The 27,327-nt window shown below is 43.5% G+C and overlaps 1 protein-coding gene across 2 annotated transcripts in view; it reads right to left on the reverse strand.

Moving 5' to 3' along the window:
- Positions 1 to 27,327, reverse strand: part of LOC137322062 (probable E3 ubiquitin-protein ligase HERC1) — a 317,287-nt gene that overhangs the window by 210,261 nt on the left and 79,699 nt on the right. For both annotated transcript variants that reach the window (XM_067985131.1, XM_067985126.1), the window contains exons 25-28: positions 25,629 to 25,680; positions 10,256 to 10,491; positions 9,397 to 9,606; positions 9,022 to 9,142 (exon numbers count right to left, since the gene is read on the reverse strand). In XM_067985131.1, the coding sequence (XP_067841232.1) occupies positions 9,022 to 9,142; positions 9,397 to 9,606; positions 10,256 to 10,491; positions 25,629 to 25,680 (619 nt within the window). The remainder of the gene's footprint in view (positions 1 to 9,021; positions 9,143 to 9,396; positions 9,607 to 10,255; positions 10,492 to 25,628; positions 25,681 to 27,327) is intronic.

The following is a 27,327-nucleotide window of genomic DNA, read 5'->3' on the forward strand; positions in this document are numbered from 1 at the left end:
CGGGTTTCAAATATAAAATCAATTAACTATTATTTATTATTAAATATGTTTAGGGGTTAAATCACTAACTTAAATTTGATTTTTTAAAAAACTTTTAAAAAGAAAATGGTTTAGTTTAGTATGGAAGGGGGAAAGTTAGGATAGTGAAATGCAAAAATGCAGCATTAGTAGGGGATTCCATAGTCAGATGCTTTTGAAGCTCTAACCGAGTGCCCTGAATGATATGTTACCTCCCAGTGCAAGGAATATAATAGCATCTATGTAAAAAAATAAGTTTTGGTGAAGGAAGGGGACAACCAAAAGTCATAGTTCATGTTCAAATCAACAATTTAGGAAGGTAAAGAATTCAGATCCTGCAAAGGGAGTTTCAGTAATTAGAAGATAAACTGAAGTGCAGGACCCAGGCTACTGTGTGAGGCAAAGGAGGAGATTGCGGGGGCTCTAACACATATATTCAGAACCTCTCTGGCCACAGGGGATGTGCCAGAGGACTGGAGAACCGCTAATGTAGTACCATTATTCAAGAAGGGGAGTAGGGAAAAACCGGGGAACTACAGGCCAGTGAGCCTAACATCAGTGGTAGGAAAATTATTGGAAAAAATTCTGAAGGACAAAATTAGTCTCCACTTGGAGAAGCAAGGATTAATCAGGGATAGTCAACATGGCTTTGTCAAGGGAAGATCATGTCTGACTAATTTGATTGAATTTTTTGAGGGGGTGACTAGGCGTGTGGATGAGGGTAACGCAGTGGATGTGGTATACATGGATTTCAGTAAGGCCTTCGATAAAGTCCCGCACAGGAGACTGGTCAAGAAGGTACGAGCCCATGGAATCCAGGGTGCCTTGGCACTTTGGATACAAAACTGGCTTAGTGGCAGAAGGCAGAGGGTGATGGTCGAAGGTTGTTTTTGTGACTGGAAGCCTGTGGCCAGTGGGGTACCACAGGGATCGGTGCTGGGTCCCTTGCTGTTTGTGGTCTACATTAATGACTTGGATATGAATGTAAAAGGTTCGCTGATGATACAAAAATTGGTAGGGTGGTAAATAGCGAGGAGGATAGCCTCAGTCTGCAGGACGATATAGATGGATTGGTCAGATGGGCGGAACAGTGGCAAATGGAATTTAACCCGGAAAAGTGCGAGGTGATGCACTTTGGAGGGACTAACAAGGCAAGGGAATACACAATGAATGGGAGGAGCCTAGGCAAGACAGAGGGTCAGAGGGATCTTGGTGTGCAAGTTCACAGATCCCTGAAGGCGGCGGAACAGGTAGATAAGGTGGTAAAGAAGGCATATGGGATACTTGCCTTTATTAGCCGAGGCATAGAATATAAGAGCAAGGAGGTTATGATGGAGCTGTATAAAACACTGGTTAGGCCACAGCTGGAGTACTGTGTGCAGTTCTGGTCGCCGCACTACAGGAAGGATGTGATCGCTTTGGAGAGGGTGCAGAGGAGATTCACCAGGATGTTACCAGGGCTGGAGCGCTTCAGCTATGAAGAGAGACTGGGAAGATTGGGTTTGTTTTCCTTGGAGCAGAGGAGGCTGAGGGGGGACATGATTGAGGTGTACAAAATTATGAGGGGCACAGATAGGATGGATACTAAGGAGCTTTTTCCCTTTGTTGAGGGTTCTATAACAAGGGGGCATAGATTCAAGGTAAAAGGCGAGAGGTTTAGAGGGGATTTGAGAAAGAACTTTTTCACCCAGAGGGTGGTTGGAGTCTGGAACTCACTGCCTGAAAGGGTTGTGGAGGCAGGAACCCTCACAACATTCAAGAAGCATTTGGATGAGCACTTGAAATGCCATAGCATACAAGGCTACGGACCAAATGCTGGAATATGGGATTAGATTAGACAGGGCTTGATGGCCGGCGCGGACACGATGGGCCGAAGGGCCTCTATCCGTGCTGTATGACTCTATGACCCTAAGGGTAGTAATCTCAGGATTACCTCTGGTGTCATGTGCTTATAAATACAGGAATAGCAAGATAAAGAAAGTAAATGTATATCTGGAAGGATGTTGTTGGAAGGAAGGGTTCAGATTCCTAGTGCACTTGTGTCAGATCTGGGACAAGAGTGGCCTGCACATGACAGATTTAACAAAGCAGATCAATAACCTTGTTGGGAGAGTAACCAGTGCTGTGCGGAAGGTTCAAGCCAATATGGTTGGGGAAGGGGTGGGAAGAAAGACGAGGAAGTAGCGATGAAAGTAAAAGGGCATGGTCTATAGGAAAGATGAAAAAAAACAGGAAATGTACAAAGGTAAACATTCCTGATAACAAAATACTTAGAGGGGAGAGCAGGAAAAAAGGAGTGGCCGTATTAATCAAAAATGCTACAACACTAGTAGAACATGATAGGGTTATGGCACAAAAGCTGAATCTATTTGGTTACGGTAAAGGCAAAAAACCAAAAAAGTGTTACTTTACTAGGAGCATAATACAGACCAAACAGCAGAAATGAGATGGGGGAAGACATAACACGGCCATAATAACGGGTGACCTTAATTATCCAAAGATAGACTGAGGTAAAATTGTGGGAATGCCAAAGAAGGAGAGAAGTGTCTACAATGCGTCGAGGACTGCTTTCTAGATCAGTATTTTTTTTTAAAAATTCGTTCATGGGATGTGGGCATCGCTGGCGAGGCCGGTGTTTATTGCCCATCCCTAATTGCCCTCGAGTTCTAAGAAAAGGTGCAGCAGAAAAAGTAAACGGTGCAGCTAAAGCTGGAGCTCTTTGAATGAGAAATTAAAATGAGACTTATCGAGGAATAGGACAAATCCAGGGAAAATGGTACAAAAGAAAATCAAGCAAGAGTATAGAAAATATGAGGGGAGCAAAAAAAATGAAGTTTAGGATAGGATAGGAAGACAGACTGGCAGGCAAGATGAAGAGAAATAATAAAGATTTTTACAAACACATTAAAAATTAAGAAAGTAGTTAAAGGTTAGGACCAATGATAGGCAGAAAATAAAATAATGGAGGATGCCTTTGCACTTCTCCACCTCCACCCACCCCACAGTCTCTATAACTACCTACAGCCATACAATGTCCCAAACTTTGAGTTCCTCTGACTCCAGCCTTTGTGAACCCCACTCCTTTGAATCCACCACTAGCAGCTATGCCTTCAGCCACCTAAGTCTCACTCTAGAACTCCCTCCCTTTACCCTTCCGCTTCTTCACCCCACTCTCTGCTTTAAGATGTTCCTTAAAATCCTTCTCTTCTAGCAAGCATTTGGTCAGGTCTCCTAATTCCTCCTCTTTTGGCTTGGGGTCTGTTTTTCCTGAAGCGGCTGGGATTTTTTTCTATGTTAAAGACATAATATAAATGCACGTTTTTGTTGTTGTTGGAAGGAATGACAGATACCAAATGAGTATTTTCCCTCTGTTTTCACAGAAGAGTGTACTAGTGTGAATGAAAAGAAACAAGAGGAAGAGATGGAGCAATTAGGTAGAATAACAATAGATAAGGAAGTAGCCCTGAAAAAGTTGGTGGAATTCAAAGTATAGCATTGGGCCCTGATGGAGGGCATCTTTGAATGAGGAGGGAAGTCAATGAGGAAATAGCTGAGGCTCTGACCACAATCTTTCAAACATTCTTGGACATGGAAGTTGTATCAGAGGACTGGAGGTTTGTCAGTATAATACTTTGTTCAAGGGCAAAGGTATCTATAGACTAGCCAGCTGTCCATTAGCATTGGGTAAACTTTCAATATGTGGCTTACGGGCAGCAAGTACGGATTCATTAAAAGCAAGTTGTTTGTGTCTGGGCAAGCTTCACAGTCTGGTGAGGAAATACTGGAATGCACCAATAAAGGAAATGCAGTGGATATTGTATTAGGATATAATGTAAAAGGTGTTTGATAAGGTGCTGAAGAGGTTTGTTGATAAGATTAAGGTACACAATATTAAAGGGAATGTGGTAGCATGGATAGAAACTTGGCTAAAGGACTGAAGATATTGTAGTGGTTAATGCATTATTTTTTGGGCTGGAAGGATGTATACTTGAAGTGCCGTAACCTGCAAGGCTACAGACCAAGAGATGCAAAGTGGGATTAGGCTGGACAGCTCTTTTTTGGCCGGCACAGACATGATGGGCCGAATGGCCTCCTTCTGTGCTGTAAATTTCTATGATTCTATACAGTGGAGAAGCAAATGTGAGGACCGCACATACACATATCTCAGATCTGCTGTGTGCTGCTTAGGGCCAGTCAGAGGTTTTACAGGAAAAGGGTGTTGATGTCAAGTATCAACATCAGGGTAGTACAGGGAGGGAGTTTCAGGGTCGAGCAGTATTTCATGTGGGGATCCAGAATTTGGGAACACTGGCTGAAGGGTCCTATGTACACCGTAGTCTTCCCCCTCCCCCCCAACCACCACCCCATTTGGGAACAATGCAGCAGGTTTTAGGGGCTGGGGGAAGGGGAAGAGGGTCCTGGGAAAAGGGGATCTGGGGTCCAACAGGACTTGGAGAATGTTTGGGACCTTTGGGTGGGCAGGGGGTAGAGTCTGGGAGTTGTTGGGGTATGGCAATATTGTGAGATGGAGTCTAGTTGACTTGTGGGGGAGATAGGCGTAAGAGGAAGGGACCCGAACTGCCCTGTTGAACCATCAGGCACCACCCACGCAGTCCCCCCCACCATGAGATCCTGCTTCTTAGCCTCCTCCCTCGATCCATGTGCAGTTCCTTTTTGTGCTGTCACCCACCACACAATCACTGTCGCCTGTTGTCTTTACATCCTGCCTTAAAAGCATTTAGGGCAATATTCGAGTTTTTTGACTACATAATCTTTAATAAACAGAAAGTTCTCATAAAAGCTCAGAATTATCCATTTATACAGTTTTCCAGCTTATATATTCAAAAAAATTACCCTAAATCCCAAACACTGTTCAAGAGATAGGTTGAAAATTCAATTAAAATCTTTCAACTGAAAAACAGATACATGAGCTCAGTCTGCGCTGTGAAATTCTATGATTTCTTGAAAGTGATGCCATTCAAGTATAGTGGGCCATTTTTGCGAGTTTCCAGAATCCTACTTTGGCAATTTTATAATTTAAAAAATGCACATAACCATATTCTGTAAGTTCCAGACGTTGGAAGGGTGTGCCCAACAAAAGTTAAGAAAGGGGAATTTAAATTCAGTTAATTAAATAAAATCTGGAATAAAAAGCTAGTATCAGTGATGGTGACCATGAAACTACCGGATTGTCGTAAAAACCCATCTGGTTCACTCGTGTCCTTTAGGGAAGGAAACCTGCTGTCCTTACCCGGTCTGGTCTATATATGTGACTCCAGACCCACAGCAATGTGGTTGATTCTAATCGCCCTCTGAAATGGCCCAGCAAGCCCCTCAGTTGTAAAATCACGTAACAAAAAGTCATAATAAAAATAAAACCGGACAGACCACCCGGCATCGGACCACGAGGCACAGGACACAACAAAGGCAAACCAAGCCCAGTCGACCATGCAAAAGTCCTCCTCACTAACATCTGGGGACTTGTGCCAAAATTGGGAGAGTTGTCCCACAGACTAGTCAAGCTACAGCCTGACATAGCCACTCTCACAGAATCATACCTTTCAGCCAACGTCCCAGACTCATCCATCACCATCCCTGGGTATGTCCTGTCCCACTGGCAGGACAGAACCACCAAAGGTGGTGGCACAGTGGTATACAGTCAGGAGGGAGGGGCCCTGGGAGTGCTCAACATTGACTGCGGGCCCCATGAAATCTCATGGCATCAGGTCAAACATGGGCAAGGAAACCTCCTGCTGATTACCACCTACCGCCCTCCCTCAGATGATGAATCAGTACTTCTCCATGTTGAGCACCACTTGGAGGAAGCACTGAGGGTAGCAAGGGCACAGAATGTACTCTGGGTGGGGGACTTCAATGTCCATCACCAAGAGTGGCTCGGTAGCACCACTACTGACCGAGCTGGCCGAGTCCTGAAGGACACAGCTGCCAGACTGGGCCTGCGGCAGGTGATGAGAGCACCAACACGAGGGAGAAACCTACTTGACCTCGTCCTCACCAATCAACCTGTCGCAGATGCATCTGTCCATGATAGTATTAGTAGGAGTGACCACCGCACAGTCCTCATGGAGATGAAGTCCTATCTTCACACTGAGGACACCGTCCATCGTGTTGTGTGGCACTACCACGGTGCTAAATAGGATAGATTCAGAACAGATCCAGCAGCTCAAAACTGGGCGTCTATGAGAAGCTGTGGGCTATCAGCAGCAGCAGAATTGTATTCCACCACAATCTGTAACCTCATGGCCTGGTATATCCCTCACTCTACCATTACAAATAAGCCAGAGGATCAACCCTGGTTCAATCAGGAGTTTAGAAGAGCATGTCAGGAGCAGCACCAGGGGTACCTAAAAAATGAGGTGCCAACCTGGTGAAGCTACAACTCAGGACCACATGCATGCTAAACAGTGGAAGCAGTATGCTATAAACAAAGCTAAGCGATCCCGCAACCAATCGATCAGATCAAAGCTCTGTCATCCTACCACATCCAGTCGTGAATGGTGGTGGACAATTAAACAACTAACAGGAGGAGGATGCTCCGTGAACATCCCCATCCTCGATGATGGCAGAGTCCAGCACATGAGTGCAAAAAGCAAGGCTGAAGCGTTTACAACCATCTTCAGCCAGAAGTGACGAGTGGATGATGTATTTTGGCCTCCTCCTGAGATCCCCACCATCACAGAAGCCAGTCTTCAGCCAATTCGATTCACTCCACGTGATATCAAGAAACAACAGAGTGCACTGAATACAGCAAAGGCTATGGGCCTTAAAACATCCCGGCTGTAATGCTGAAGACTTGTGCTCCACAACTAGCCGCGCCTCTAGCCAAGCTGTTTCAGTACAGCTACAACGCTGGCATCTACCAGACAATGTTGAAAATTGCCCAGGTATGTCCTGTCCACAAAAAGCAGGACAAATCCAATCCGGCCAATTACCACCCCATCAGTTTACTTTCAATCATCAGCAAAGTGATGGAAGGTGTCGTCGACAGTGCCATCAAGCAGCACTTACTCACCAATAACCTGCTCACCGATGCTCAGTTTGGGTTCCGCCAGGACCACTCGGCTTCAGACCTCATTACAGCCTTGGTCCAAACATGGACAAAAGAGCTGAATTCCAGAGGTGAGGTGAGAGTGACTGCCCTTGACATCAAGGCAGCATTTGACCGAGTGTGGCACCAAGGAGCCCTAGTAAAATTGAAATCAATGGGAATCAGGGGCAAAACTCTCCAGTGGCTGGAGTCATACCAAGCACAAAGGAAGATGGTAGTGGTTGTTGGAGGCCAATCATTCCAGCCCCAGGATTGCCTGAGGAACTCCTCCAGTGAAATGTCCTAGGGCCAACCACCTTCAGCTACTTCATCAATGACCTTCCCTCCATCATAAGGTCAGAAGTGGGGATACTCACCGATGATTGCACAGCGTTCAGTTCCATTCACAATACTGATGCAGTCCGTGCCCGCATGCAGCAAGACCTGGACAACATGCAGGCTTAAGAACATAAGAAATAAGAGCTGGAGTAGGCCATCTGGCCCCTCGAGCCTGCTCCACCATTCAATCAGATCATGGCTGATCTTCGACCTCAACTCCACTTTCCCGCCCTTTCCTCATATCCCTTAATTCCCCTAGAGTCCAGAAATCTGTCTATCTCAGCCTTGAATATATTCACTCACTCAGCATTCACAGCCCTCTGGGGTAGAGAATTCCAAAGATTCAAAACCCTCTGAGTGAAGAAATTCCTCCTCATCTCAGTCTTAAATGGCCGACCCCTTATCCTGCAACTATGCACCCTAGTTCTAGACTCTCCTGCCATGGGAAACAATCTCTAAGCATCTACCCTGTCAAGCCCCCTCATAATATTATAAGTTTCAATTACATCACCTTGGGCTGATAAGTGGCAAGTAACATTCACACCAGCCAAGTGCCAGGCAATGACTATCTCCAACAACAGAGTCTAACCACCTCCCCTTGACATTCAACTGCATTACCCTCGCTGAATCCCCCACTCAGCAACATTCTGGGGATCACCATTGACCAGAGACTTAACTGGACCAGCCACATGTTAATACTGTAACTACATGAGCAGGTCAGAGGCTGGGTATTCTGCGGCAAGTGAGTCACCTCCTGACTCCCCAAAGCCTTTCCACCATCTACAAGGCACAAGTCAGGAGTGTGATGGAATACTCTCCACTTGCCTGGATGAGTGCAGCTCAAACAATACTCAAGAAGCTCAACACCATCCAGGACAAAGCAGCCTGCTTGATTGGCACCCCATCCACCACCCTAAACATTTACTCCCTTCACCACCGGCGCACCGTGGCTGCAGTGTGTACCATCTACAAGATGCACTGCAGCACCTCCCAAGCCCGCGATCTCTACCACCTAGAAGGACAAGGATAGCAAGCTCATGAGAACACCACCAAGTCACACACCATCCTCACTTGGAAATATATCGCCGTTCCTTCATCGTCGCTGGGTCAAAATCCTGAAACTTCCTACCTAACAGCATGGTAGAAGTACCTTCAGCACACAGACTGCAGCGGTTCAAGAAGGCAGCTCACCACCACCTTCTCAAGGGGAATTAGGGATGGGCAATAAATGCTGGCCTCGCCAGCAACACCCACCTCCCGTAAACAAAGATTAAAAAAAGTAAACTTATGTTATTAAACATTTGGTTCATCCAGTCGGTTTGATTTTTATGGTGGTCCTGTGGCCATTTGCCCAAGACATCCATTGTCTTGTTGGTCTAGGAATACAGCATTCCATCCAAACAACTTACTTTCTTGGTGAATTAGATACACTTTTTCTGACAACCCTTTGTCCCCCACTGCTCGTTTTTGTGTGTGTGTGTGTGGGGGCAGGGGGAGGAAGGAGGGTGAAAGGTAAACAAGTCAAAAGGCTCCCCATTATTAATAATGACACTAGTGAATAAAATTATTCTAATTTATTAAATCATTATCTCCAAAATATCACTTTTTTTTTAAACCTGAGAGTTCCTTTCCAGTTGCAAGTCCCCTTTTCAGAGCTGAAACCAAATGCTGGTAAAGTTTATGTGCTGCAGCCTGGAGCTCTGTCTGTGTACTTCCACGGGCAGCCTGTGTTACGTCCTAAGGAGGGTGGCGTGAGGGGAGGGGGTTGGAAAAAGAGAACACATTAGGAGAATATAATTTGTATCTTCCTTATATACCCAAACAAAGTTCAAACTGAACTATACTTATGTTGCCATTTAATAGAGATGAGTAATATTTATAGTCACAATTTCATTGAATACACAATACTTGTGCAAAATAATTACTTGTATTTAAACACAATACATTTGATTCATCACTTTTCTCTCGTAGAATTGTGATTTTTTTTTTACCGTATAATGCTGGAGCTTTCCACAATTCCGTTTGATGTTTGCTGTGTTTGCTGTTCCCAGATCAAAGCAGCCAGTTAAAAACTGCAACTGTACTGTTAGTAGAAGACCAGTAGACTTTGATGGCAGCCCCGAAGTATCCAACGAGGAGCCGCTTTTACACTCCATTTCAGAGAGAAAAGATGAAATCTGGCAAAGGGCTTCAAGACGGAGCTATAACAAAAATAGCAAGATTTTACTTTGAAATTCAAATAGTGAGATAAATTACTAGATGGCAATGGGGTGTCATATTTAAAAACACATGATCAGTACCTAAAGAAAATTATGTTATTGGATAGAGATGTTCAAAATTATCTCGAGGGCTTAAATTTAAGATCATCATGAAAAGAACAATGGGAGAGTTAGGAGATTTTTTTTTTAACACAGAGGGTTATTAGAACATGGAACGTCCTACGAGAAACAGTGGTGTTAGCAGAATCCACAATAGCTTTTAATGGGGAGACAGATAAATATATCAAAAAGATTTTTTTTTTTTTTTTTAAAGAGGGCATGGGAATGGGTCTAAATAAATAACTCTTTCACAGAGCTGGCAGAGTTGCAATGGGTGAAATAATTTCCTTCTGTACTACAAATCTCTACAATTCTATGAAATCATATTGTTGATCTGTCATGGCATATTATATTCAATGTAACAGTGGGTCAGCATATTAGAATAATTTTAACTATTTACAAAATTAATCCAGCAGTTGTTCCGGAATGCTCCCAATTATTGGTCATATATTTGTAATATCTGCACAAAGATGAATCCCTACAATTGCATTATTACATGCGCTGCTTTTACCGAATACATTAATACTCGTACCTCTGCCCTTTGTTGCTGGTGACCCATTGCTATGATAATTGCCTTAGGGTCAGCCTCCTTGCCTGTTTCTTGTTCTACCAGGTTTGAAGTGCGAGTAAGATGGCCACAGAGGAATTGAAAGATATCATTCAGCAAAGGTGCAAATGTAGTTGCCTGGGAATTCTCTGGTGGGCTAATGCACTGTCGTAGCAGCTGCCATGCATCTTTCATAATGCCCAGTGAACACAGTGGCACTCCTAGATAAAAAGTAAAATAATTCAACAGAATATAAACACTAATTCACATAGGTCACAATTGAACAAGAGAAGTGATTCTAATTTACTCCATGCATACTGTAAATGTGCTTGTGTTTTAAGATCCCTACAGCAGCCTTTTCAAAAATGTATTCTTGGGATATGGGCATGCTTGCAAAGCTGGCATTTACTGCCCATCCCAAGATGCCCTTGAGAAGGTGGTGGTGGGCCTTCTTCTTGAGCCGTTGTAGTCAATGTGGCAAAGGTACTCCCACAATGCTGTTAAGATAGGGAGTTCCAGGATTTTGACCCAGCGACGACAAAGTGAATGGCGATGTAGGGGAGGGGAGGGGAGCTTGGACGCGATGGCGTTCCCGTGCACCTGTTGCTCTTTACCTTCTAAGTGGTGGAGACTGCGGGTTTGGGAGGTGCTGCCAAAGAAGCCTTGATGAATTTCTGCAGTACATTCTGTACATAATATACATTGCAGCCACGGTATGGCAGTTGAGGGAGTGGTTCAAGCTGGTGGATAGGGTGCAATCAAGTGGACTGATTTGTTCTAGATTATATTGAGCTTCTTGAGTGTTGTTGCAGCTGCACCCATCCAAGCAAGTGGAAAGTATTTCATCTCACTCCTGACTTGTGCCTTGTAGGTGGTGGAGTCAGGAGGCTCTGACCCGCTCTAGTAATCACTGCATTTACGTGACTGGTTCAGTTGAGTTTCTGGTCAACAGTGATCCCCAGGATGTTGATGGGGGACTCAGTGATGGTAATCCCACTGAATGTCAAGGAGACTTGGTTAGGTTCGCTCTTGTTGGAGATTATCATTTCCTGGCACCTGTGTGGCACGAATGTTATGCTACTTAACAGCCCAAGTGCTTGAATGTTGTCCAGGGCTTGTAGCATGTGGGCATGAACTGTCATTATTTGAGGGATTGAGCATGAAACTGAACATTGCAATCATCAGCAAACAGCCCATTTCTGACCTTATGATGGAGGGAAGGTCATTGATGAAGCAGCTGAAGATAGTTGGGCCTAGGATGCTATCCTAAGGAATTCCTGCAGTGATGTCCTGGGGCTGAGATGATTGGCCTCCAACAACCACAACCATCTTCCTTTGTGCTAGGTATGACTCCAGCCACTGGAGAGTTTTCCCCCGATTCCCCATTGACTGCAGTTTTACTGGGGCTCCTTGGTGCCACACTTGCTCAAATGCTGCCTTGATGTCAAGGGCAGTCACTCTCACCTCACCTCTGAAATTCAGCTCATGTCCATGTTTGGACCAATGAGGTCAGAAACCAAGTGATCCTGGCGGAACCCAAACTGAGCAGCAGTGAGCAGGTTATTGGTAAATAAATGCCATATGATAGCACTGTCGATGACTCCTTCCATCACTTCGCTCATGATAGAGAGTAGGATGATAGTGCAGTAATTGGCTGGGTTGGATTTGTCCTGCTTTTTGTGGACAGGACCTACCTGGGCAATTTTCCACTGTTGAGTAGATGCCAGTGTTGTAGCTGTACTGGAACAGCTTGGCTAGAGGCATGGCTAGCTCTGGAGCACAAGTCTTCAGCACTCCAGCCGTGATGTTTTCAGAGCCTGTAGCGTTTGGTATCTCCAGGTTTCTTCAAATATCAGCCACAAATCACATTAAGAATTGGCTGGCTCACTAAAATTAATATATTTTAGTGTCAGTTTGGTATTACAACAGTCATAAAATTGTATATTTTTAATTTACTTCGTGTTTTAAGAACCAAATAAGGAACTAAAAAGTAAATGAACCCATCAAGTTCACTCCTTCCACACATCATGTAAAATTGCTCTATCTTGGACCCTTATCCACTAAATTTAACCCCCTGAGAAAAGGTTTGCCACAAATTCTCCCTCACCCTCAAAAGGTTATCAAAGTTATATCGAGTCTACAGCACAGAAACAGACCATTCATCCCAACTGGTCTATGCCGGTGTTTATGCTCCACACGCGCCTCCTCCCTCCTTCATCTAACCCGCTCAGCATACCCTTCTATTGCTTTCTCCTTTGTGTGCTAACCTAGCTTCCCCTTAAATGTATCTATGCTATGTATTTCAACTATTCCTTGTGGTAGCACCTTCCATATTCTTACCACTCTTTGGATAAAGAAGTTTCTCCTGAATTCCCTATTGGAAGTCCCTAGGGGCATAGATAAGGTAGATAGTCAAAATCTTTTCCCAAAGGTAGGGGAGTCTATAACGAGGGGGCATAGATTTAAGGTGAGAGGGGAGAGATACAAAAGGGTCCAGAGGGGCAATTGTTTCACTCAAAGGGTGGTGAGTGTCTGGAACGAGCTGCCAGAGGCAGTAGTTGAGGCGAGTACAATTTTGTCTTTTAAAAAGCATTTGGACAGTTACATGGGTAAGATGGGTATAGAGGGATATAGGCCAAGTGCAGGAAATTGGGACTAGCTTAGTGGTATAAACTGGGCGACATGGACATGTTGGGCCGAAGGGCCTGTTTCCATGTTGTAACTTCTATGATTCTATGGATTATTAATGACCATCTTATATTTATGACCTCTAGTTTTCGACTCCCCCACAAGTGGAAACATTTTCTCTGTCTCTCTTATTAAACCCTTTCATTATCTTAAAGGCCTCTATCAGTTCTCCCCTCAGCCTTCTTTTTTCTAGAGACAAGAGCCCCAGTCTGCTCAGCCTTTCCTGATAAGTATATCCTCTCAGTTCTGGTATCATCCTAGTAAATCCTTTTTGCACCTTCTCCAATGCCTCTATCTTCTTTTTATAATAGAGACCAGAACTGTGCACTGTACTCTGAGTGTGGTCCAACCAAGCTTCTTTACAAGTTTAATATAACGGCCCTGCTTTTCAATTCTATCCCTCTAGAAATGAACCCCAGTGCTTGGTTTGCTTTTTTTATGGCCTTGTTAACCTACATCGCTACTTCTACCGATTTGTGTGTCTGTACCCCTAGATCTCTCTGTTCCTCTGCCTCATATATTCTCTTATTAGCTGTACGTGGGCGCTTTATTCTTCTTACCAAATTGCACCACCCCTCACTTATCTATATTGAAATTCATTTGCCAATTACATGCCCATTCTACAAATTTATGTCTTTCTGTATTTTGTTGCAGTCCTCCTCAGTATTAACTATACCCCCCAGTTTGGTGTGGTTTACAAATTTTGAAATTGTACTTCTGATTCCCAAGTCCAAATTGTTTATGCATACATGGTGAACAACAGTGGTCCCAGCACCGATCCTTGTGGAACACCACTTCCCACCTTTTGCCAGTCTGAGTAACTACCTTTAACCCCTAATTTCTGTTTTCCGTTTTGTAGCCAGCTTGCTATCTATTCTGCTACTTGTCCCCTGACTTCACATGCTCTGACTTTAGTCATGAGTCTACTACGTAATAGCTTATCGAAGGCCTTTTGAAAATCCAAATATATTACATCTACTACATTAGTCTTGTCTACCCTGTTACATCTTCAAAGAATTCAATAAGGTTGGTCAAGCATGACCTTCCCTTTTGAAATCCGTACTGACTATTCTTTATTATACTTTCGGTTTCTAGATGCTTTTCTATTACATCTTTGAGTAAGGATTCCATTATTTTTCTCATCACCAACGTTAAGCTAATTGGTCTATTGTTCTCTCAACTTGCTCTATCTCCCTTTTTAAATATAGGAATCACATTAGCGGTCCACCAGTCCTCTGGCACTATTCCCTTTTCTAATGAATTTTTATAAAAATATGTAATAGTGCCTATGCTATCTCTTCGAAATTCCCTAGATTCTAGAACGGTTCCAATGGATTGGAAGGTAGCAAATGCAACACCACGATTCAAGAAAGAAGGGAGAGAGAAAAAAGGGAACTACAGGCCAGTTAGCCTGACATCAGTCGTCGGGAAAATCTTGGAATCCATTATTAAGGAAGTGGTAACAGGGCACTTAGAAAATCATAATATGATTAGGTAGACTCAACATGGTTTTATGAAAGAGAAATGGTGTGTGACAAATCTATTAGTTTTTTGAGGATGTAACTAGCAGGGTAGATAAAGGGAAACCAGTGGATGTAGTATATTTGGATTTTCAAAAGGCATTTGATAAGGTGCCACACAAAAGGTTGTTACACAAGATAAGGGCTCATGGGGTTGGGGGTAATATATTAGCATGGATAGAGGATTGGTTAACGGAGAAAAAGGAGAGTAGGAATAAGCAGGTCATTTTCAGGTTGGCAGGCTGTAACTAGTGGGGTGCCGCAAGGATCAGGGCTTTGGGCCTCAGCTATTTACAATCTATATTAATGACTTAGATGAAGGGACCGAGTGCAATGTATCCAAGTTTTCTGAATATACAAAGCTAGGTGGGAAAGTAAGCTGTGAGGAGGACACAAAGAGTCTGCAAAGGGATATAGACAGGTTAAGTGAATGGGCAAGAAGGTTAAGGGGTGATCTGATCGAAGTTTATAAGATATTAAGGGGAACAGATAGGGTGGATAGAGAGAAACTATTTTTGCTGGTTGGGGATTTTAGGAGTAGGGGGCACAGTCTAAAAATTAGAGCCAGACCTTTCAGGAGCGAGATTAGAAAATATTTCTACACACAAAGGGTTGTAGAAGTTTGGAACTCTCTTCCGCAAACGGCAATTGATACTAGCTCAATTGCTAAATTTAAATCGGAGATAGATAGCTTTTTGGCAACCAAAGGTATTAAGGGATATGGGCCAAAGGCAGGTATATGGAGTTAGATCACAGATCAGCCATGATCTTATCAAATGGCAGAGCAGGCACGAGAGGCTGAATGGCCTACTCCTGTTCCTATGTGGCAGATGGAGTATAATGTGGGGAAATATGAGGTTATTCACTTTGGTAGCAAGAATAGAAAAACAGAATATTTTTTAAATGTTGAGAAATTATTAAATGTTAGTGTTCAGAGAGGTTTGGGTGCCCTCGTCCACGAAACACAGAAAGTGAACATGCAGGTACAGACAGCAAACAGGAAGGCAAATGGCATGTTGGCCTTTATTGCAAGGGGGTTGGAGTACAAGAGTAAGGAAGTCTAGCTACAATTGTACAGGGCTTTGGTGAGGCTACACCTGGAGTACTGTGTACAGTTTTGCTCTCCTCACCTAAGGAAGGATATACTTGCCTTAGAGGCAGCGCAATGAAGGTTCACCAGATTGATTCCTGGGATGAGAGGGTTGTCCTATGAGGAGAGATTGAGAAGAATGGGCCTATGCTCTCTGGAGTTTAGAAGAATGAGGGGTGATCTCATTGAAACATATAAAATTCTTACAGGGCTTAAAAGGGTAGATTTGGAAAGGCTGTTTCCCCTGGCTGGAGAGTCTAGAACTAGGGAGCATAGTGTCAGGATAAGGAGTGGGCAGTTTAGGACTGAGATGAGGAGGAATTTCTTCACTCAGAGGTTTGTGAATCTTTGGAATTCTCTACCCCAGAGGGCTGTGGATGCTCAGTCGTTGAGTATATTCAAGACTGACAGCGATAGATTTTTGGACTCTAGGGGAGTCAAGGGATATGGCGATTGGGCAGGAAAGTGGAGTTGAGGTCGAAGATCAGCCATGATCTTGTTGAATGGCAGAGCAGGCTCGAGAGGCCATATAGTCTACTTCTCCTCCTATTTCTTATGTTCTTCCCTAACTTCTTTTAATATGCGCAGGTGCAATCCCTTCGGACCAGGGGTTTTATCCTAAGTTTGATTAGTTTATCAATTACCTCCCCCCTTTCTACCTTAAATGTCTTTATATTTTTTTTGATTTCTTCTTCTAATGCCATGCCCACCATGGTTATTCTCGCTGGTAAATACTGAGGCAAGGTAATTATTTAATATTTCTGCCATTTCGCTGTCATTACCTCTGAGTTTATCATGTGCATCCCTCAATTGTTCCCCTCACTTTATTTTTACGTCATTTTGTATTCATGTTCCCTACCTGTATTTGTTCCCTGACCATTTATGTTACCCTTATTCCTTGCCTTGGTCTGACCTTAACGCTTATCTCCTATTTCTTTTATCTTCGGACTAATGTTATTTTCACCAGATCACTCCCCCCATCATGTAATACCCCAAGACTATTTCCCCGAACCCAGCAGCACAGATATCATTATGTTTCATTAAATATTTAATCATCAGATTTTACAAATAATTGTGGAAGTGACAATGTAGATATACTAAAGGAGGTTGTGGAACAATGAAGACAAGAACAAAAAAGAACTTGCATTAATATAGCAACTTTTACACCTCAGAACACCCCAAAGTGCTTCACAGCCAATGTACTTTTGAAGTGTATTTACAGTTGTAATGTAAGGAAATGCAGTAGCCAATATGCGCACAGCAAGGTCACAAAACCAGAAATTACATAATCAGAAAATCTGTTTTAGTGATGTTAGTTGAGGAATAAATGTTGGCCTGGACGCTTGGAGAACTCCCCTGCTCTTCTTCAAAATAGTGCTATGGGATCTTTTATGTCCACCCGAGATAGCACCTCTGACAGTACAGCAGTCCTTCAGTACTGTACGGAAGTGTCAACTTAGATTATGGACCCAAGTCTCTGGCGTGAAGTATCAGCCCACAACCACCTGACTTAGCATCGCGAGCATAATAAAGGGTTTGATAAGGTGTCCCACAGGAGGCTTGTACAAAAATTTAGGAATAAGGTATAAGTGGGAATGTAGCAACATGGATAGAAAGGGTTGATGGACAAAAAAAACAGTACGTTAGGGTTAGTGGGTTTTGCTCAGGTTGGAAAAGGTGTACCCCAGAGGGCAGTGCTGGGTCCACCTTTATGTTCAGTATATATGGATAATTTGGATTTGGCATTTGGAGTGTAATATTGAAACTTGCTGATGGTACAGAAGTAGGTGTTTGGTAAACAGCAAGGACTACATGCAGGAATTTAGGAGTACATTGACAGTTTAGCAGAATGGGCAGACAAATGGAAAGTGCAATTTAATGTGAAGAAATGTAAAGTAATATTTTTTGGGAGGAAAAACAAAGAGTGGGACTATATATTCAACAGATAAATATTGACGGGCATGGGTTCAAATACATAATTCCCTGAAAGTGCAGGTGCAGGTAGATAAAGCCATGAGAAAAGGCCAATAGCATTTTGGGTTTTGTAAACAGGGGCATTGACTACAAAAGTAAAGATGTACGGTAAATTTGTACAAGGAAATGTAAAGCCACAGTGAGCGAGTACTGGGGGCAGTTTTGGGCGCCACATTATAGAAGGGACATTTAAGCCATAAAGAGTATAGAGTGTAGATTCACCAGGAGAACACCTGGAAATTATAGTTATGAAAAGAGACTTGAGATAGTGAAACTATTTCTATTTGAACAGATAAGGCCAAGCGGAGATTTAAGGGAGCTTTTTAAATTGATGAAGGGTATTGACAGGCTGAGTAGGAAAAAACTATTTCCTCTAGTGGGGAGTCAGCAGTGAAAAAGGGTCAATTTAAAATTATCAGAGTGAGGAGAGAGGTTAAGAACATAAAAACATAAGAAATATAAGCAGGAGTAGGCCATACGGCCCCTCGAGCATGCTCTGTCATTCAATCAGATCATGGCTGATCTTTGACCTCAACTCCACTTTCCTACCCAATCACCATATCCCTTGACTCCCCTAGAGTCCAAAAATCTATCGATCTCAGCCTTGACTATACTCAACGACAGAGCATCCACAGCCCTCTGGGGTAGAGAAGTCCAATGATTCACCACACTCTGAGTGAAGAAATTCCACCTCATCTCAGTCCTAAATTGCCCACCCCCTATCCTGAGACTACGTCCCCTACTTCCAGACTCTCCAGCCAGGGGAAACAGCCCCTCCACATCTACCAGTCAAGTCCTCTAAGAATTTTATACATTTTAATGAGAATCACCTCTCATTCTTCTGACCTCCAAATATAGGCCCATTCTTCTCATTCTCTCCTCACAGGACAACCCTCTCATCCCTCTAAGGCAAGTATATCCTTCCTTAGGTAAGGAGAGCAAAACTGTACACAGTATTCCTGGTGTGGTCTCACCAAAGCCCTGTACAATTGTAGCAAGACCTCCATACTCTTGTACTCCAAACCCCTTGCAATAAAGGCCAACATACCATTTGTCTTCCTAATTGCTTGCTGTATCAACATGTTAACTTTCTGTGTTTCATGGACAAGGACACCCAAATCTCTCTGAACACCAACATTTAATAGTTTCTCAACATTTAAAAAAATTCTGTTTTTCTATTCTTTCTACCAAAGTGAATAACCTCACATTTCCCCACATTATGCTCCATCTGCCACCTTCTTGCCCACTCACTTAACTTGTCTATATCCCTTTGCAGACTCTGTGTCCTCCTCACAGCTTACTTTCCCACCTAGCTTTGTATAGTCAGCAAACTTGGATGCATTGCACTCGGTCCCTTCATCTAAGTCATTAATATAGATTGTAAGTAGCCAAAGCCCAAGCACTGATCCTTGCGGCACCACACTAGTTACAGCCTGCCAACCTGAAAATGACCCAATTATTCCTACTCTCTATTTTCTGTCCGTTAACCAATCCTCTATCCATGCTAATATTTTACTCCCAACCCCATGAGCCCTTATCTTATGTAACAACCTTTTGTGTGGCACCTTATCGAGTGCCTTTTGAAAAACCAAATATACTACATCCACTGATTCCCCTTTATCCACCCTGCTAAGTTACATCCTCAAAAAACTCCAGCAGATTTGTCAAACACTATTTCCCTTTCATAAAACCAAGTTGAGTCTGCCTAATCATATTATGATTTTCTAAGTGCCCTGTTACCACTCCCTTAATAATGGATTCCAATATTTTCCCGATGATTGATGGCAGACTAACTGGCATGTAGTTCCCAGTTTTCTCTCTCCTTCCTTTCTTGAATAGCGGTGTCACATTTGCACTGGTTTGGAGAAATTTCTTTATGCAGAGTTGTTGGAACAGCGAATGTTTTACCACAGGGAGTAGCTGAAGCAGTAACCATTCCATCTTTTTAGGTAAAAGTGGATAAATATTTGAAACAGAAGATGATGAAAGGCTATGGGGAGAGAGCAGGTCAGTGGGATTAGCTTTGGATTGCCCTTATAAAAGGGCCAGCAATGACATGGGACAAATGGCCTCCTTCTATGCTGTAAACTCCTATGATTCTATATCTATCCCTAATGATTCCTATGATTTTTATTCTTATTTCTAAGGAGATATTTATTCAGCTCCTTTACGAAGCAACTACCCAGCGTAGCATTCACTGCTTTTGCTGGGAGTTAGTTGCACATATCCATTATTCTTGGGAGGGAAGATTTCTTCTGATTTGATACTTATGTATTCTATTTCTAAGCTTGGAGTTCAATTTAAATAGCATGCATATATCTACACATTATTTTAAGCTTACAGCATTTTAAAGACCTGGATCACGTTCTCTTTCAAAGATTTTCTCTGATGCAACCAAGTTCAGTTTTATGAGTGTCTTTTTGCAACTTAAGCTGCAAGTCATGTCTACAAATATTTTTTATCTGTCTTCGCAGTAGAAGAGACAAAAAATGTACTGGAAAGTGTGGGGAACAAAGGATTTAATGAGTGAGGAACTAAACGTAATAAGATTAGTAAAGAAAAAGTACTGGAGAAATTAATGGGACGAAAAGACGCCAAATTCCCATGGACCTGATGGCCTACATCCTAGGGTTATTAAAAAGAGGAGGCTGCAGAGATAGTGGAGGCATTTGGTTTGGATCTTCCAGAATTCCCTAGATTCTAGAACAGTCCCTGTGGATTGAAAGATAGCAAATGTAACCACACTATTCAAGAAAGGAGGGAGAGAGGAAACAGGGAACTATAAGCCAGGTAGCCTGACATCAGTAGTAGGGAAAGTGCTAGAATCTATTATTAGGGACGTGGTAACAGGGCACTTAGAAAATCATAATATATGATCAGGCAGAGTCAACACGGTTTTATGAAAGAGAAATTATGTTTGACAAATCAATTCGAGTTTTTTTTTGAGGGTGTAACCAGCAGGGTAGATAAGGGGGTACACTACTGGACGTAGTGTATTTGGATTTTCAAAAGGCATTCGATAAGGTGCCACACAAGAGGGTGTTACACAAGGTTAGGGCTCATGGGATTGGGGGTAATATATTAGCATGGATTGAGGATTGGTTAACGGACAGAAAACAGAGTAGGAATAAATGGGTCATTTTCAGGGTGGCAGGTTGCAACAAAAGGGGTGCTGCAAGGATCAGTTCTTGGGCCTCAGCTATTTACAATCTAAATCAATGACTTAGATAAGGGGGCAGAATGTAATGTATCCAAGCTTGCTAACGATACAAAGCTAGGTGGGAAAGTAAGCTGTAAGGAGGACGCAAAGAGGCTGTAAAGATATATAGACAGGTTAAGTGAGTAGGCAAGAAGGTGGCAGATGGAGTATAATGTGGGTAAATGTGAAATTATTCACTTTGGTAGGAAGAATAGAAAAGCAGAATATTTTTTAAAAAGATGAGAGACTAGTAAATGTTGGTATTCAGAGGGAATTGGGTGTCCTTGTACACGCATCACAGAAAGTTAACATGCAGGTACAGCAAGCAATTAGGAATGCAAATATTATGTTAGCCCTTAACTGCAAGGGGGTTGGAGTATAAGTGTAAGGAAGTCTTGCTGTAATTATATAGGGTTTTGGTAAAACAACACCTGGAGTGCTGTGTACAGTTTTGGTCTCCTTACCTAAGGAAGGACATACTTGTCTTACAGGGGTGCAACAAAGGTTCACTAGATAGATTCCTGGGATGAGAGGGTTGTCCTATGAAGAGAGATTGAGTAGAATAGGCCTATATTGTCTGGAGTCTAGAAGAATGAGGGGTGATCTCATTGAAACGTATAAAATTCTTAGAGGGCTTGGCAGAGTAGATGCTGAGAGGCAGTTTCCCCTGGCTGGAGAGTCTAGAACTAGGGGTCATAGTCTCAGGATTAGGGGTCGGCCATTTAGGACTGAGATGAGGAAAAATTTCTTCACTCAGGGTTGTGAATCTTTGGAATTCTCTACCCGAGAGGGCTGTGGATGCTCATTCAGTATATTCAAAACGGAGACCGATAGATTTTTGGACACTATGAGAAGAAGGGCGAGAAAGTGGAGTTAAGTTAGAAGATCATCCATGATCTTATTGAATGGTGGAGCAGGCTCGAGGGGCCATATTTCTTATGTGCTTATGTTCTTAAGTCATGGAATCAGCCTTGTTACTGCTATCTGAGATCCCTTCAATCGATTAATGTCATTTTGAAGGTTGAATGTTCAAAACTGTACGCAGTATCCCAAATGCAACCTTGCTAATGATCCACACAAGATTAGATTAGTCTTATAATCAAATGACCTTGAAATGCCTCCCAGTACTTATTTAGTCTGGTTGGGAGAAGCTTCACATTGACTGGATACTTTGTGAGAAGCAAGTAATTGCATCCACTTGGAGTTCTTTGTGTTTAGACGGAGATTGCTTTGTTGAGGCTGAGAATTCTTGTGTTCACACAAACTTACCTACATTTTAGAGCCCCTCAAACTGACATCAGGATGGGGGGGGGGGCGAAATGGATCTATTCCGCAGTACTTCGGAGAAGGAGGCACATTACCATCCACGGCAGGCAAGGCGTGCCGTTCTGGAGTCTGTAGGTGGACAAACAGAAGTGCACAACAAGGACCTGCAGAAGTGCAGAGAGGGGACCAACGTAGGGACTGAGGCACTGCCCACACGAAAGGGTCTACAGGCAGAGGCTGAACTTCCCGGACCTCTGAGGAGCAGTGCCTCCGCAGGCTCAGATCGAGTCGGCAGGTGGTCGCAGACATCTGCAAGCTCCTTCATGAAGAGCTGCTGCTGGCTGGGCCTGGTGGTCATGCATTACCCTCAATTTCTTCACCTTTGGATCCTTCCAGGGAGCCACAGGTGACATCTCAAAAGGTGTCTCAGTCGTCTGCACATACGTGTACACAGCAGGTCACGGATGGCTTGTTTGCTAGGTCATCCGACTACATCAACTTCCCCCGCGCCGACGTCAGCCAGTCTGAGAGGGCAGTGGGTTTCACCTCTCTGGCTGGCTTCCGACGGGCACCAGGGCGCAACTGATTACACACACGTAGCAATCTGAGGACCTCCACATGAGCCAGGACTGTTCATAAACCGCAAGGGATATCACCCCATCAATGCACAGCTGGTGTGCGACCCCCAGAGGTTTCTGCAGGTGTGTGCCAGATTCCCTGGCAGTTCCCATGATTCCTTTATTTTGAGAGAGTCCAACATCCTGGACCTCTTTCCACACACAAGACAGACTTAAGGGCTGGATCCTTGGAGACAAAGATAGCCCCTGAAGACATGGCTCATGACACCTGTGAGGAACCCCACCAACGAGGCACAACAGCAGTACAACCAGAGCCACATCACCACCAGGTCTGTCATTGAGCAAGTCATAGGAATGCTGAAGATGCACTTCAGATGCCTGGATAGATCTGAGAGAGCATTTCAGTACTCACCAGCGAGGGTGTGCAGAATAATCGTCGTGTGCTGCATCCTGCACAACATCGCTCAGCAGAAAGGTGAAGGAGGTCAAATGCGCTCATGAAGCATCCTCATCTGCCGACAACATTGAAGAGGAGGAGGAGGAGGAGGAGGAAAATGCAGATGAGGAACCTATCGCCAGAGCAACGGCGCACATAGCTGCCCGTGATGCTAGGGATTCATCTCTAACAGGTTCTCATAGTGATATCTGCAATTTGAAGACTTTGAACTATTCAGGCCGCCTGGAACAACCGTCACCACCTGCAAGCCCCTACCTTTGTTTGCACAAACCAGTTCTTCAACCACCTATACACCCAATGGGTGGCATCATGTCTTGGCATTCATGATGAAGCACATCAAAGGATGAATTCACAAAAGGGACTCAATAATGGGCAAGATGAGGCAGTGAGAATTATTACATTTAATGTGACATAAACAAAGAAAGATATAAATTAACATGACATTTTGTCAAACACCCTTGTGCAAACCCTTGGTGAATTACAATACCTTAGCCTTTCTCTTCCTACTGCTTCTACGTGGTGCATCCTCTGTTGCTTCAGCAGAGGTAGTGGCAGGTTGCTCAGATCCCTGTCCTGGCAGCGAAGATGCTCTCGGCCTATGATCTCTGGGCTTTGGAGCCCGTGAGGGTCCCGCCAAAGACTGCTCCACCTGCACCTGTTCAGGGGCAGACTTGGCCATCAGGAGAGGACGCAGCATTGCGGGTACTGGTTTGGTTGGGGGGGGGAGAAAAGAAAGCAACGAGTGAGAGGTGGGTGCATTTTGAGTGGAGTCCCCATTTCCATGTCCCCCTTTTGTCATCATCCCTCTCCTGGTCCAGCGCAACACCGCTACTACCGCTCTGCTGGCCTGCAGGCTGGTGAGCAGATGTGCTGCATTCTAAGGCCACGGCTAAATTATCTGTTTGCCTGTTTAAGGCAGCAGACATGTTGGCATCCAGAGTCCACACAGCTGTTGTCATGGCCTGCATGGATTCATTCGGGAGCCGTGCTTGAATCTCAATGGAGGACAGCATTCTCTCCATCACAGTCATTCTCGCAACTAGCTGTGCCACCACTCCACCAGCGTTGGAGGTGGACTCCTCCATTCGCTCCGCTATTGTGGAAATTGTGCGTGGCACATTTTCCCAGTACCTTGCGTAGGTGCAGCTGTACCTCAATCATTCTCAATCTCAACGACGGCTCCTGTGGTTCAGCATCTGCATCCAGCTGAGCAGAGCTTGGAGGAGTGCACCCCCAACGCGGACTTTCCACAGCTGCTCCTGCCACCAGTGGTCTGAGTGGTGACTCATCAGGTGACAACCCAACTATCTGCCTAACAGGACCCACCAAAGTGTCAGTATCTGCACCGGTACATGGCTGTGTGTCATTTGACGGTGCACCCTCAGAAGGATTGAGCTCCGCTGAGGAATCGCTTTCTTTCATTGCGGCTGCATGTTGTTGAATCCGAAAGCCCTGGAAGACAACATAAACCGATAATAATTATTCATTGGAAAAGTGACAATCTTTCCAATGACCATACTGAGGTGTGGAATAGGTCAATCATTGATAAAATCAATTCATCGTGTGTGTGAAAGATGTTAAATTTCTGTCTCCAGCCATCTGCGGGTTACCAGTCTCTCCATCTCCAACAGATGGACATGCAGTGGTTCAACTGATCTCCATGGCCTCCCCTCTGCATCTGTCAATTGGATTATTTGTGGTGGTCTGCCACCAGTTCAACTCCTCTCCCTTGCATTTGACGCTCTGTTCTCTTACAAAGGGAGAAAGAACAGACCTGTGAGTGACTGAAGGTGACATCTTCACCCAATGGATGCAATGCTTTGGGTGAGGCAGACAATGAAACAGATGCATCGCACTGCATCAGCATTGGGGTGAGTGGCAGTGGTCAGTGCACAAATGGGGCGGTGAGGAAGCGCCTAGAAAGCGAGTGTTAGTTGATGCTGAAACTTAATTGGTTGTGAGGAGCGATGTGATGGAGTAGGCTTGCCAACACAGAGTGGAGGGGGGGATGCATTTCAAAGGATGTGGGTGTATCAGCAAATGTACTCACTTTTCCTGACCCGATTAGGTCATTAAACAGCTTCCTGCATTGAACCCATGACCTGGGCACCGAGCTCCTGCTGCTCAGTTCTTCTGCCACCTCCAGCTATGCCTTCGTAGTGGCAGAAGTAGGTCTCTTCCTCTTGTCAGCTGGGTACAGCACGTTCTCCCTGCTTCTCACACCAGCTAGTAGCACCTCAAGGGAAGCTTTGCTCCATGTTCCTCCATTTTCTTTGTTCCTCTTTTCTCCTTCAAAATCCATTTTTGCATTGGCTCTTTAAATACTCCAGTTCACAGCACATCATGCTGATGTGCAGTACGCCCGCTATGCAGCTTTGAGACGCAAAACCCGGAAGTAAAACGAAGCGCCTTCATTTGAGCTGCAATCGCTCAATCCGACGCGCTAAAATTATTTCCGGGTTTCCCATGTGACTATTTACTCACCCGATGAGTTCCCGCCGCCGTGCTAAAATCATGCCCTACATGGACAATAAAGCAATACAGTTGACAAGCTGCCTGCATTTACTATAAGCCTGGAAAACATACCTAATGTGTGCTCAGATGATCTTGATTGCATTCTTGATTGACCTTCAGAAAACTAGAATACAAGACAAAACCAATTTATAATGACTAAAGCAACAGCAAAATTCTGCAATAAGCCACTAACTATTTTTGTAACCGATATGGAAGGGGAAGTTATGAGCCAGCTCTTCAAGAACTGTACTTTTCAATCACAACATATACATATTTCTGGAGCATGAATATGGTCTAAGGAATGAAATAGATACCATCCAAGTATTTAGTACAGGGAATCTACAAATGTTGCACCAGTAATTCTGGCATTGCACCCTGAGAAAAGGAAAGGCCTTCAGTCATCAAGCAGACAGCAAAAAGGTTCTGAGGGGTTTCATGCCAGGATGCTATTTGCAAGTGCACTGCCAGAGACCTCTACTAGCAGGGAAAGGTTTTGAGGAACTTTCAGTAATAGATTATATAATTAAACTATTCATTCAAACACTATCATTCTAACCACTAACATTAGTTTTACAATTAGCAACAACTACCATATCACTAATTGGCATCCATGAATTTGGGTAAACACCATAGATTCTAAAATTCACATTTACACTTTGATTTCTAGATTTCTAAATTACCCCAAAGTGGGAATTTTTACAGTTAACATATTACACAGGGTTTTTAATACTAATTGTACCCAAGGAAAACATCTAGCCATTACTTAACATTACAAAGCATTACTTTACATTTGTTGTTAATGGTTTTGTAAGAAATTGGAGTCTGAATTGGTAAACATAATAAATGCATGACTGCTTTACGATCCAGTGCATAAGAGAAGTCATAAGAGGCAGTGCACAACTTGACCTGGTAACGGTAAGTGATCCATACAACATGGTATCCTTTAGCAACCAAAGAAATTATCAAGTTTAACATAATATAGAACTCAAATACTTAGCCAAGGACATAACCGAGCTAACAAAGAAATGAGGAAAAATGTGACAGTGTGTTCAATATCACTTCAGTAAAACACCTTGAAAAGCATAATGCTCAGCAAACAGGATAAATACATACCTAGGATCACCAAGTGTAGACTACACAAGTGATCATAAATGGATTAACAAATTAATCAGAAGTAAAATAAAGAGGAAAACAATCTCTACAAATTCTGCAAGGAAAAAGGTGATAGCTCTGCATGTCCCAAAATTTCCCTATGTTAAAAGGGTGATCAGAGAGGCAGAGACAGACCTGGAAAAAACATTTGTAAATGCAAAACAATTGTATGAAATTCCTTCAGTACTTCAACAGTAAGAGGGAACTCAGAATAAAAGGGAAACCATAAAAGATGCAAATGGGGCTGAAACAGATGATGAGCAGAAGACAGCTAATATTTTGAACAATTATTTCCTCCAAATATTCACAAGGGAAGACATTAGCAATGTGACTTCCCCAAACATCAATAACCTAAGTTGAATTAATGACTTCAATATAAATTAGCAAAAGTCCTAGAGATTATGAGCTCCTAACAAAAAAATCTCCAGGGATAGATGTTATTTATTGCAGAGTACTGAGAGAGACAAGGGAGAAGACCTTTCCTTTATTAGCCGAGGCATAGAAAATAAGAGCAGGGAGGTTATGCTAGAACTGTATAAAACACTGGTTAGGCCACAGCTTGAGTACTGCATACAGTTCTGGTCACCACATTACAGGAAAGATGTGATTGCACTAGAGA

Source organism: Heptranchias perlo, chromosome 1 (genome assembly GCF_035084215.1).
Source record: "Heptranchias perlo isolate sHepPer1 chromosome 1, sHepPer1.hap1, whole genome shotgun sequence".
Lineage (NCBI taxonomy): Eukaryota > Metazoa > Chordata > Chondrichthyes > Hexanchiformes > Hexanchidae > Heptranchias > Heptranchias perlo.